The sequence below is a fragment of the Fusarium mangiferae genome (assembly GCF_900044065.1).
Source record: "Fusarium mangiferae strain MRC7560 genome assembly, contig: FMAN_scaffold002, whole genome shotgun sequence".
NCBI lineage: Eukaryota > Fungi > Ascomycota > Sordariomycetes > Hypocreales > Nectriaceae > Fusarium > Fusarium mangiferae.
Window position 1 is genome coordinate 1,617,548 of NW_024573922.1, and position 13,427 is coordinate 1,630,974.

The 13,427-nt window shown below is 50.8% G+C and overlaps 2 protein-coding genes across 2 annotated transcripts; both read right to left on the reverse strand.

Annotated features, from left to right (window-relative positions):
- Positions 1–1,287: 1,287 nt before the first annotated feature.
- FMAN_06143 (uncharacterized protein) lies at positions 1,288–3,524 on the reverse strand (the record flags this gene model as incomplete). Its single annotated transcript, XM_041827115.1, has 2 exons — positions 1,288–2,974; positions 3,040–3,524. The coding sequence occupies 2 exons, from the start codon at positions 3,522–3,524 to the stop codon at positions 1,288–1,290; spliced, it is 2,172 nt and encodes a 723-aa protein (XP_041678110.1).
- Positions 3,525–11,644: 8,120 nt separating this feature from the next.
- FMAN_06142 (uncharacterized protein) lies at positions 11,645–13,390 on the reverse strand (the record flags this gene model as incomplete). Its single annotated transcript, XM_041827116.1, has 1 exon — positions 11,645–13,390. One exon carries the CDS (start codon positions 13,388–13,390, stop codon positions 11,645–11,647), a length of 1,746 nt encoding a protein of 581 aa, XP_041678111.1.
- Positions 13,391–13,427: the final 37 nt, after the last annotated feature.

Sequence of the window (13,427 nt, forward strand, 5' to 3'; positions counted from 1 at the left end):
GATACCTAAGCTCCAAGGTATTCAGAATTGATGTCCTTTCCGTGCCCTGTAACTTCGACGACATTTCGTCTATATATGATGTATATGCTACGTCACATCTGCCCTATTTGGCCCCGGAGTTTTCGACAAGCGAATGAATGTGAGCTTTATTGAGATCCGTTCAAGTCCGCCACTGACCTGGTAGTGATCGACCTTTCAACTCATGTAATACTGACACCGGATATAAGGATCCTCCCTGAACATGTCCGCACCGACGTCTGCCGATATACCATCTACCCTTATATCACGGCGGGTGTTCTGAACCATGGCCACATTAGAATCCCACCAAGATCAAATTTTAACTCAGTTTGCATTATATCTCAGCTCTACGTCTGAGCAATCTCATCGCTGTATAAAACTATAGATATCATCATAAACGTCAAGAAAAACACCAGGCCCCTCATCATCAATCTGTAAACAGAGCCGCGACTCCATTGCCAAACCAACACCTCCCTGATAAGTGAAAAGGTCATGAGAATCCTGAGACACATGTCTAAACCAAGCAACCTGACAAACGCCAACAGAAACAAGAACTGAGAAACCGCTCAAATCACGGGGTATCAAATTCAAACCCATCCTCCAACCCTACGACACGACACAAGCGTCAAATATGACCAACTCATCTCACAATACCACCTGCGTCTAGCCCCAAGAATTCCAACAATGACGCAACGGCGCTCGACAAATCCAACCCTGGCATCACCGCAAGATGTACCAGGAGGTCGTGATGTTCATATACGGCCAAATTATGTACTGATGTCGCTTCATGCAAACAAAGTCAGGGTATCACGCCGACGGATGACGTCTTCCTTTACCGTTACAGATCATGCTCTAGCCAAGCGGAGAAGGAAGCCGAGACACCCTCAGCAAAAGTAATAATAAAAAAGCTGTTAAAAGCAAGAAAAACATCTGACAAGCTCAGCTTGTCTCGCAAACTCACAGGGGCCAGACGTTTCAGATTGTTGGAGGAATGTCGGTTCCTCGAATCAGATATCAATGTCGGTAGGATGTTGTTGAATGCTGCCATTTGAACCAACAGCCAAGTGAAATCAGAGTAGGGATGTCGTTGTACCAAAAGAGATGAAGAAAATTCCATGGTCATGTATCATGCAAAGGATCATGCCCGCAACGTGCGTCGTCTCCGCTGCCAGGTATAGAGGAAAAGACAAGTTGGTTCAAGGGAATAGGTCATAAGTCGTCAAATCATTGTCGTCTGAGAACGACGGAGTGGATGAGGCATAGCCCAGCTCAATATGCTGCGGCAGTAGATCCTTCGCTTGTTGCAACAGCAACTAACGCCTCAAGGCGGCCTAAAGAGCCGTTGCTGCCAGGTCGTCCCTGCTGTTGCTGTTGCTGCTGGGTCTGTTGATGCGGGTGTTGTTGCTGCTGGGGGTGCTGGGGGTGCTGAGGATGTTGCTGATTCTGCGGGGGTAGCTGTTGTGGTGGTTGCTGGTATTGAGGGTGTAGTGGTGCTTCTTTGATAGGAAATCCACTAAAGCCAGTAAAGTTCGGATGCACCATCCTATCCACGTGAGCCATCCGTGGATCTTGCTGCTCCTGAGGAGGTCGGCCGTCTCTGTGAACGGAAACGGGCCCATTATACCATCCACGACGCTTGTTTTCTCTCGAAGTTGTAATGGATGGGGCCGAAACTGTGTGTTGATGGAGAGATCGTGGGGCTGAGGTAGGAGGAGGTTTGGGGCCCTGGTATACCGGAGGCCGCTCCTCGAAACGAACAGTAGGAGGATTGAGCCGGACGTGCTCGGCTTGAGCCTGAACAGCCTGGTTTGCTTCGGAAGCCCAGCTACCCGCACTATCACGAGGCGGTGTACTGTGGTTGATATCAAGGCGGTTGAGGCCTCTCTGAAGGCTCGCATCGTACAAGTTGAGATTTCGTCTCTCGTCCTGCATCGGGGTTTCGGGGAGATGAGGTTGATAAGAGGCTCGAATCTGAGGCTCTTGGTCGACCATCATGGGCGAAGGCTGTCTCCTTGGTGGAGTGGCAGGTGGGAGAGGGTCGAACGACTCAATACCGGGCAGGCGGAAGGACGACTGAGAGGTTGAAGGGTTCGCGATTGGTGGTGGTGGGTTCGGACGGACAGATGACTGGTTCACAACAGAGCTTAGCTGACTGGGATTCCCATTGATATTGCGGCTGTCTGGATGCCACGTTCTTCGGCGCCAGTCGCCCTCTGACAGTGACTCCCTTCGCGACCATTGAGAAGTCGATGAAGGAGTTGGGGATGGAGGGATGCCGTTACTGTTTGGCGGGAGAGCACCCACATTCGAAGCATTAGCGGGGCCAGGCCCAAACATCATTGATCTCCCCCCTGGTGCTCCGGGGGATTGAAATGGATTCCCCGGAACACTCAAGCGGCGGCCTGGTGTTCGACTTCCAGAGGTATACATGCTGTGCGATCGTGAGTGCGATGTTGCTGGGGAAGAAACGCCTGGTCCCCATCTAGGGCTGCTCTGCCCAGTTGAGAAGGTAGATGAAGTTGGCGTTCCGAAATCACTAGGAGAAGCAGGTCGGTAGTGAGGGTAAGACCCTTCCATAGCACTCCGGTAAGATTCCAAAGACAATCGCGAGCGAGGGTCTGCCATCACCAAAGGAGGCGGTCGCCGTCTGGCATCTTGAACGCTGTAGGCTGAACCGACAGAACTGACACTGGTGATACTCGAGGTAGAGAGCGATTTGGAATGTCCTCTTTGAGGACCGCCGGCACTACCACCTGTCGATGCCCTGGCTCGATTACCGGCTTGCCGAATTCGATCGGGCCGCATCTGCCGTTGAAACCGGGACCCAGTTGCAGCTAGCGAGTCCATAGGAATGTTCTCGTTGACATGGACCGTCTGTGCATGTTGCCTCAAGTTATCGAGTCTTGAAAAGCGACGAGAGCAGTGACACTGGAATGGGCGTTCTCCTGTATGCTTTCTGTTGATATAAATCAGCATTACGACAAACCAAGTCGGGTCGAGCGACAAAGGAAGACCACAAACCTGATATGCCGGGCAAGATGCTCGCTCCGCGTAAAACTCAAATTACAAGGCGGATAGTCTGTACAATAAAAGCGCTGCGACTTCTTCTTCTTGCCTGACCTGGGTCCGTCTGCTCCAACACTTTCATCGTCAGAGCCGGCGCCATCCTCAATGGTGCCAGTCTCTCCATCGGAATCGTCCATATCCACGTCGCCCGAGTCTCCTGATTTGGTCGAATGTCGTGAGTCGTGGCGCCGAGGCATCTTTGGTTTGGATGGTTGTTCAGGCATCTGTATTCCTTGCGGGAAGGGACTGGATGGCAGTGGCTTCTGGCTAGCTAGATTGAAAGTTGCCCTTGTTGGAGTCGCACCATCGTCGGCAGGTATTTGTGAGTGTGTATGAGGGGCTGTGTTAGGTCGAGGAGTTACGGTCGATGAACCCATGACGTCTTCGCGAGAGACCGTCATGGCCAGCGGGGAATTTACTGGACGAAAAGCGGCCGCCATGGCGACAAAAGTTCGAAATGGATACTGGCAGCAGTATAATCGATATTAGTGACGATATTACCGTTGCGCGGATCCGCCTCTCGGGAAAGGGCGAGAAAGATGCCCGGAGGGTTGCAACGTCCTAGTCACACAGGTACGAGAATTCGGTCGGGTAATCGTTATGCACCGCTATATGTGCTGTCGGGACTGCAATGTCTTCACTTGGATGCACCGACAATCTCACTGAGACAGAAAACAGCGAGACGGCCAAACGACTTGGTAGAAATCGCGAAGCGGGTGATGACGACCACAGGCAACCCTGTAGAAGACGAGAACCTTCCGACGATGAGGGGATATGGAGATAAGAAGTAATAGTCCGAGGAGTCAGGATGCAACAAGACACGCACACACAAAAAGGAACATGTACAAGTCGAGGCAGAATGCGGATCCCAACGGGATAGAGGGATAGATGTAAGGGGTCAAGAAGAGAGACAACGAGGATGGAGAAACAGGGAGCGTGTGTGTGAGAGTTGTAAGAGAATGAGTAGAGGCGTTCTCAGGCTCCTACAGTACCCACGACCTGCTAACTAGGGCCCGCCTTAGAGCGTACGTAGAAATGCCGGCGGGGAGGGAGGCGTGCGTAGTGGTGATGCAAGCCAGCCAAGATCAGGGCCTAGATCCGCAGAGTGGCACAGACCAGCTGAGGTGAGTTGATAATTATTCTTTGAGCGACTGCGAAAGCGATGCAGTCAAACCCATTCGACGGAATAATTCGTCACTTGCAGGGCGATCCTTTGTGTTTGCAACTTGAATTCATCAAGGGACAACCGAGAAAGTCAAAATCGAAACTGTATTGTATGTGTGTTGCTTGCATACAAAGACTGCAGTAACAACGTGAACCAAAACGTGCGTGACGCAGAAGGGGGAACAAGGTTGACAGTCGCAAACTGGTGAGTCGAGACAGGGGCAGAGAGGGAAAAAGTGGCAGGGCCGCAGGGGCAAGCGTGGCGATGATGTATGTCTATGGTTGCTTTTCCGCCCCAAATCGATTGCCTGTGGAGTCCGGATCCGGGATGGATGCATGGAGGCAGGATGGAGTCGCCTAACTCTCTTGTTCCCTTGCACTAAGACAGAGCCTTTGTTAGTTGCGTTGCCCGACCAATCAATCTAGAGGTCAGCCACCTCACGTCGTCGTGCTCATTGTTGTCAAGCTCATTGTCCTGGATCACCGTAGGTCCAAAGTCCGACAGGAACCTAATTCTCTAGGGTTCCCCATCTGGCTGCAAACCGAGCCTGGCACTGGATGCCCGTGGGTGTTGAGTTGCGCTGGGCGCGGAGCTCTGGTCTCGGTTCAAACGGCGCCAACACAATTCTCCGCTTTGCCAGTTTGCGACCGACCACAGCTCGTCCTCGTCTCGTCTCGTGGAAACCCTGGCAGTGGAGGGCAACGCACCGCCGGCTTTGGTGGGGAGCGGGTTACAGTTGCAGGATGAGTCGATAGATGCTGCTTGGGAGTATCCGTATTCCTGAGCGGTGACTGTTGGGCACAAGAAAAAACCTGTATTCGAGGTGGGTGGGTGGGTGGGATTGCAGCAAGTCAGAGCGATTTGATTAACTGTAGTATCCAGGCCCGCGGGTCCAATTCCAAGCAGAGGCATCAAGCAGCATGCGGACTGATTGTGGTTTCACAACACCTTGCTGAATAATTCTATCTTGAGGGCACATTGAACACCAACTCATGCCAGTCAGAGCCGCCAGGTACAGGTCACCTGCACTGCTGAGCAGGGGGCGGGTCAGGTACATAGCGCCAGCATGTACCTGATGCGACCCATGCGAGGTATAACCCTGCAAGCGCTACAGCTTGATCAACCAACGAGCTGCAAGCTAGTGGTAAAGCAAGCTGACAGTTGACCAGCCTGTCCAAGGATGATAAGGTCACTGAAAAGCACCTAGCCTCTAGGTGCGTGTTACTCGACCGCTTCAGATGTATACCTTCCTCGGTAATCATGTCTTACAAAACTTTCCTAATACCAGGTGAATCGAATCCTCAACGTAGCTTCAAGCATGAGTATAAGCACCTTGTCAAAGCCTGTGGGTGAGCCAGTCCTGCTCATGCTCTGGATTAGGGTACAAACCCAACTTGCAGGATTCGCGATAATATCGTCAACCCAGAAGGAGCCAGCATGCATGCGAGGGGTTGGGTTCTCAGCCTTGGGTGGATCAAGGGCCCATGTCAATGAGGGTTGGAGACAGCGCTTTGATGATTTTCACCCACAGGGACCCCAAAACTGCAGCTGTGCGATGGTAAAAATAAACCTCGCGCCAGTCGCATTTTGAACCAAAAACCTGTGCTTGCTTGACTCGAAGCGAAGCCGTCCCTGGCCGACCAGCCGCAAGGGGCCGTGTCGGGGGCTTGGCGTTGAACTTGCTCCGTACAAGTCCACAAATTTGCTACAACGACAAACCCGATTCCGGCTTCCACCACTGTTCAGATGGAGTTTGTCCAAATCTTATTCTCATTTGCCATAGACATGCTTGTAGCAGCATACTTCGAAAGCATGACTCAATTAAGCGACATCGAGTAGACTGGGAGGCAATAATGGATTGTTCATCGTCACCCAGTCAGTGCAGGTCATCTGGATGCAGCCGGCTTACCCATGCGATGTAATCTGATACAGACCCCTCGCCGCGTGCCTAACGTTAACACACAGTCACTTTTCTCAGCTTTATATACGTGAGCAGGGGAATGAACAATGGTGCCTGGATCCCGTAGGTCGGTGGGCTTGAGATTCAGGTCGATGATGAACATCGTGCGGGGAGTCAAGCTATATCAAAGCACAATGCAACCCTTTCAATTAAAGCCAATCTGTCCCGATGATGAACATGTCTTTGCTGCGTCGTTATTCGCTTCCAATATCGCGGTCTGATAAATTGGAAGGCACCGTCGCTTTGATGGCTCCAGTATGAAAGGTCTATCACTCGACAGGTCCACGAGATCCATACATCGCACTGGCGCCGTTGGGCGCAAGCAATGACGTGAAATGTCGCAAATCGGAATACGCATGGGTGTATCTCGGTAGCAGGTAACGGTCGTTGTGGAGTTCGAGCTGGCATTTGATAGTTCGCAGCATGAGGAAGAGGTTGGCCACTGATTCCGAAGATGCCGTACAAGTCAGGACAAACTCAATGCTGACCTCGTATGACGCACTGAGGGTCAATTGCCAGCACACTGGTTCTCTCAATGCAGGCCCAGCAGCAGGTGCCTCCAAAGTGTTTGCCTGCATGCATCTCACGGCGGTGTATGTTTGCGGATGGATCTAGCGTGCCTGGTGGATCGTGCGTGGTCAAGAACCAGGTACTTCATTCATCCCAGAGCCAAGAACGATCAGTCGTCCAAGCTCTACTGGCCACATGAACCCTTCAGGAGGCTGGAGCACAGCAATGAAGCATCCATAGGCTAGTCATCGTATCAATATCGGATCTGGCTCTAATCGACTGAGTAGAAGCCGATGCAACAGAATCTGTCCGACGAGTTCAAGGCTCTGTCTCACACGCCAATTCTTCGCATAAATGAGGCGCACGACGCAGAGCTAAGGCGTGCGGAGAGAGTAACATGGCTCACATTTGCGTTTCTGCAAGCTCTGGCTGGACGTTGCGCATGCAGCTTGAAAGGAATGCATTTACAATTCGAGGCTCACAAGATGCTCACCTGATGTGCGAATGGAAGGATTCTAGTCGTCCACCGATGGACGATGATCTGTGATCTTGCAAGCATCTTCCCGTACTCTCCGTGTAGCAGCGACAAGACGCTGCTGTGCCATGGAACTTGCATGATCCATGAACCCCGGAATACCATATGTACAGTCAATGATCGACTTCATCTCTCTCGCCTCGATCTACTGTAATCTTGAGGCTTGGAAGACGTCGGCGATGGGACGGCTGGTTGAAATTGACTTTGGGCGTCAACTTAAAGAAGGTTTCTAGAGTTCTTGGTGGTTAGTTGGCGTATCCCATGAAGGGTCCTTAAGATGGATACTGTGTGTTTTCCAGCCATGAAGGCTCTCTTTTTCCGAGGCGGCCAGTTCCGTGATTGTTTGGTTCCTTCGTTTCGTTTCGCGCCTTTGCTGTGCTTCTGATCTGAGTTGTCAATTTTAGCTGTGACTTACAGGCTCTCTCCTTGGATGGCCGCTAAGAAGCAGAGGTACGGACAGAGCCTTCACACTCAACTGAAGGTAAAGTACCTTGCAGGACGTACAACACTAATATAAGGGACTGGACGTGAAAAGAAAAACTCAGAATCTCTGCCTTTGGCGATGAAAAGACTTGAGGTACCTCAAGCTCAGGTATCTTCCAGATCTTAAGGCCAGTGAACTTTGGCAATGTCGAGAAGTCTTCTTGCTCCCCGGAGCCACCTAACCTAAGGTAACCTCCACTGCCTCGAATACTCGACCCCTCCTTCCCGTCTGATCGTTTGAACCCCTCGCCCCTCCACTAAGTACCTACCTACCTACCTTACATAAAGTACTGTACCTTAGAGCTGGAGCTAAAGCTAGGTAGAGACGGTAATTACCCCACCCCCTCTGTCTATCGCTCATGCACGTCCCCCTCCCTCCCGTCATCAGTGCGCCCTGTGACCCTCTATCGATAAGAGATAAGCAAGCAGGTGGGATGTCGCCAGCCAAAAAAAGATGAGCACTTGACGGTGGAAAACAATTGAGACAACTTCTAGCACTATCCACCACCAAATTCGATGTCGTTATTGTTTAGGCAGGTCACATTTGATTCGACTGTTTACGATTATTGCTACAGCCCACTATTGCTGTCCTGCATGATTCAGGGTTCCCTTGGATGCTATCGACACATCCCGATGATCTGAGAAACCCTTTCGGCCGCTGTCTGTCCGTCTTCATCCTTTAATTGGCTCAGATGCAGCAGCGCTACTGTATGTATCCCTTGAACTTCTCTAATGCTCTCTTTGTTCGTTTGGCTTTTGAGAAATGAGGATGATAACCATGTCCACAACGCCAAGCACCAGAAATCGGACATTTAGCAAAGCTTCTGGGACCAGCGTTTGAAGAGATGCCCGCTCTCGAATTCCATTGGTACCTTGGTTCTTGGTGGCAATCCAGTCAACTAGCGGTGACCATTAGACTTCCAGCCTCTTTTTCTTCGTTGTCCTCTTTCAGCCTCCAGATCTTGGATGGGGGTATTGCTTGTCTCAGTGTTTTCGGGTACCTGGGGAAAGTCTAAAATTGGACAGGCAACCCAGCAGATGCACACCTCACCCTTGAGTTGAGTACTTTCCCATCGCTTAATATCGTTTTCTCGCATCGGCACGGAGTACCAAGGATCACGATAGAGATGCGAGAATTGACCTGCATATACACTAAAACTACGCAACCAGCCGCCTCTAAAGCAGCCGCCGTTTGCGCCTCGTCGCCTTGACAGCTCCACTTGGCGTTGAGGATCAACATTGAGGGTCTTTCTTCAACTCAATGCCGCCTGGCTCATACATATCATGACGAGCCATACTGAAGGTTTGCCACGTCTGTCCAGCCTCGAGCTTCTGGGTGGATTTACCTTCAGTGCTACTTCCAGGCACCAAGTACGAAACATTCTCTTCCCGAAATAGCATGGAGCTTGCTCCTCAGGAATGGATGAGCCACAGACCAGCTTACCGCCTTTTCGTTGTTTCCAACCGCTGGTTGCTGGGAAACAAGCGCCTCTTTCAATTTATCGAATACTATGCGTATGCCTGGGAAGCGCAATAACTCTCGATATCCCTCTTATCAGCCAGTGTAAACAGTCATCTCACTTGATATGTACCGTACCTTAATCGTTCCTGAACTACTGTCTGAGCCCTCATCCTAGCCTCTGACCTGGTCTCCAACCATGCCACCAAATGCAAGGCACGGCGCAGGTTGACGACAGACCTATCCACCAGAGTAACATGGTCTCAAAGGATGTCACACTTACACCCTCGACCTAACCTCCATGTACTGGCTTGCACACCAACTTGACGTTGACGACGACATTTGGTGACTCCTTTTTGGGGGACTCGCAGTTGAGCCCCGCGTCCACTTATTCCGACCACACCCATGTGACAACTCCCTCCAGAAGCAGGGCAATATCACTCACGGGTCGGGAGGTGGGCGACCGGTGAAGCAAGGGACTGCGACTTGACTGAACCTGCAACGAGATCCATCCACTCTGTTCGTTGATTTCGAGTATGTGTTGCCAGCCGAGATATCTCGAATTTGCCTTGGACCCTCCATCCTTCCCAACCTCGCTATTCAATGTTTTGCCGTGTCCTGGAATTTTGGGAGTTTCTGATTGTCTCGTTACCTTCCACATGGACCGTCAATTTCATGTTGTCTTGAATTGTCTTTGTTTCCAAGCCACATGCTAGTGGCCATGCTAACACTATTGTCCGATAGAGGCCCACAGCATTTGGCAATTGCCTGTCTTGTCCTGAACTTGTCTCGTCTTGTCTTTAAACTCTCTCGTTTGGGCCTTTGATCCTACACCGCTCTTTTATGCTCAAACCCAAAATTCGGAGGCCTTAACTGCTTCTGGTGGATCTTCCACCGACATGCCTCTCATCGCCTCAGCCTCACTCACTGGTTGACCTTCAAAGTCGATTTTCAGATCAACTGGCCTGCGATGGTGAAGCTGAACCTGGGTCTGAATGCAGCTAACCCTAGTTGGCTGGGCTTCCTCTTGAGGGTCGGGTTCTGAACCCGACTTGTCCTCAACACATGGCTGCTACACATCATGACTGCATGCACCTCATGGGCCTTCCATGCAGGTATCCTCATTCGCGTGCGTGGTTGCATGTAGGTATGTACGTCAAAGTCTCATGATTTGATTCACGATCTTCTTGTGCAACCCTTGGAGTTTAACTATCCCTATCGCATATTGTGCGGAGGTGTAGCCCAAGTCTGAGGGCCCATCATTCCTCGGTTCTGTGCCCACGTCCAATCTCTTTGTTTATCAGACCTGTTTCTCGGTTCTCTTCGGTGACTCCAACCTGGTGTGCTCGTGCTGACTGCCCCTCCCATGCTCCATTCGGGGAGTTATGGTAAATCGTACTGTTGTACAAGTATTGCTTTCATACCGTGCCTGTTTAAGGGCACCTCTGCGGAGGCGATATTCCTTCTGCATATCTAGTGACTTTGTCTGTGTGTTGGAGCCCGAAGTGTTGCATGATGACCTCTAGACGCCACCCTTCATGTACCCTCACCACTCACATCTAGACCTGGCTTTGAGGCTCCGCGATCAACGCCAAGTAGTTTATCGCCTTCAGCTGGGGAGCATCCCCGCATGTGATTATCCTGCATACTAAGCTACTGATACTCCAGATGTAGTAAGAGCTGACATCATGACGGTTCTAGTGTCGATCCCCAGGGTCCTTGCCAAATCGTATTGTTGATGCTTCGACATGGTCTGCCCCGCGGTTGACATGGAGTAACCTTCAGCTACAGCGTGGGGTGGTTTCTTTTTAGATAAAATACGGTGGCTTCTATATACTGTTCTTACAGATACTTAGAAATTGGACTACTTATCGCAAACCTTGAGCGTCTTTCAGACACTGGCCATTGTTCGGTTATCGCTTTTGTAGGGTAACCTAGTTTGACAGCCAACGTATCTTGCTGTAAAACACACCACAGGAAGATGCGCGACTTTTTAGAGCATCAAATTAATGTTATTAGCGTAATATGTGAGTTTTTCTTCTTCATTTCTATACAATTACTTATACAGACAAGCCTAACATGATAGCATGGGTATCGTACTCTCAAGCCCAGCTCATTCACACCCAAGCATTAAACTTTCTTGTCAGTTCGGGATTCAAGGTCTTTTCCCATCATGTCATTCAGTGCAAGATGACTCAGAACAGATATCTGAAATGTATATCATTAAACATATTGATTTTCGTACATAGTCATATCTAACAGTATTGGTGTATAATGCAAGTGGCTGGCAGAATATCCCGTGAAAAACACCCCAAATTCGTAGCCAACTATCCTTGTAATAGATTCTTTTGCTTCATCAGGCCCAGCATCATAAAGTATAGGGCGAAGTAACAATCCTAAACTTCTCATATAAGTATCAATGCTCACAGTATCATGACGCGTCGGCTCTTAAATATCCAACATACTCCTGATTTGTTGGGGAGGAGCATTGATGGAGTTGTTTGTCTCGGTGCTGTTGCTGCGACCGGTAGATCCGGGACGCCCGGAGGATCGACCTCGACCCTGTCCGTCCATGTAAGGGGGCGGAGGGGGGCCGTCAAGTCCAAGTTGCGCTTCACGGCGAGCTCGGTCCTCGGCGAGGTTGTTGGGGAAGAGAATACCGGCGACAGCTTCCATATTGCGCTCATGACGGCGTCGTTCATTCTTACCAGTGTACGGCTGGACAAACGATCGCGAAGCATTGGAGCTAATAGAAGCAGTGCCAGCCCGGTCAGAGCGTGGGTTGTTGGAAGCGTCTAGGGGGCGATGCATGTGACCCATCTCGATATCATCATCTCTGGCAGCAGCCAAAGCCTCCTCACGCAGGTCTCGTTCCGCATCTCCTTCAATACGTCGACCGGTGGCTCTACCACCTCCAATCTCATGAACATTGCGAGTAAGCTTGTCCTTGAAGCTGAGGAGATGGTCACCCCTGACACGGTGCCACCAGGCAGGCTTGTTAACGATGCCAAGTTCTCGGTTGATCATCTCACCACGCTCTCGTCTCTTGCGGATCAGACTCTTGTCCTCATTAGGGCTGAAGAAACCGTAGAGATACTGAATGTAAAGGATGAGCAGAGTTGGCAGGAAGCCCCAACAGTAAATCACGGGGATGTTTCCGTTGTACTTGACAATGGAGTAGTCAAACTCCCATGAGATGAAGGCCTGATACGCAATGGTAGCCGCTGACAGAGGGATGATAAGCCAGAAGCGGAAAGGGATGTATCGAAGAAAGCCAACAGCGCGGTTGACGATACCGCGGTGTCGGGGCTTATAATGCTTGATCGAGTGATGGAGGGAAAAGACGATAGTGAGCCAGGCTACCACGAGACAGAAGGCGCCAACCTTGAATCGAGTATTAGTTGCTCCAGGGACCGCCTTGGCCAATGTCTGCTCCTCCGAGTGCTGCAGCTGGGTGAATTTCCAGCTACGGGGAACCACCATGAAAAAGTTCAGCCACAGCCAGAGGTAAAACCATAACGGTAACCAAAACTCAACTTTGGAACGACGGTCATCATCGCGCAGGATAAACGGATTAGGATCGACATATTGCCTTTCCTGCCAGGAGCCCCAATGACGAACAGCTTCCCAAGTCATAGCGACGGTGCCCATACAGAGGAGGTACCAAAAGAAGACATTGACAGTGATGGGCAATTCCTGGAGATAGTATCGATCGATATCAATGCCGACAAAGAGACTGATAAGAGCCGCAGCCGCACTGAACAAGGCCCAATACCACTGCCAGCGACGACCGATGGGATAGAAGCGCGAATCGCGTGGCACGTAGAGTTTTCCATGCTTAGCCAGGACAGTAAGGTTGAGAACAAGAGCAATTCCGAAAGCAACAGCGAATCCAATTCCGACAAAACCACGAGTCTTGATGTTCTCGATCGCGGAATAGCACTTAGTGGCATTGGTCCATGTACCGTTCGGGAAGACGTAAGCCGGAGTATAGGGCGCAAAGGTCAGGTAGCATTTAGAGTTGTTGGAGATGGTGTTGTTGCTGTAGAATGTGTAGTTGAAGTACTTGAGGGTCGTGAGGTTGAAGTGGACGCCGCCGAGAATGGTGTCGCTGCTGTTACCCTTGTCACCCTCTGGCCATTCATTTACGGCACGAGCCGAGATATGGGCAAAGGCCTCGATCAAGCCATTCATGCTGGGCAATTGGTGTCGAGGCTGAGGCGCGTGCGTG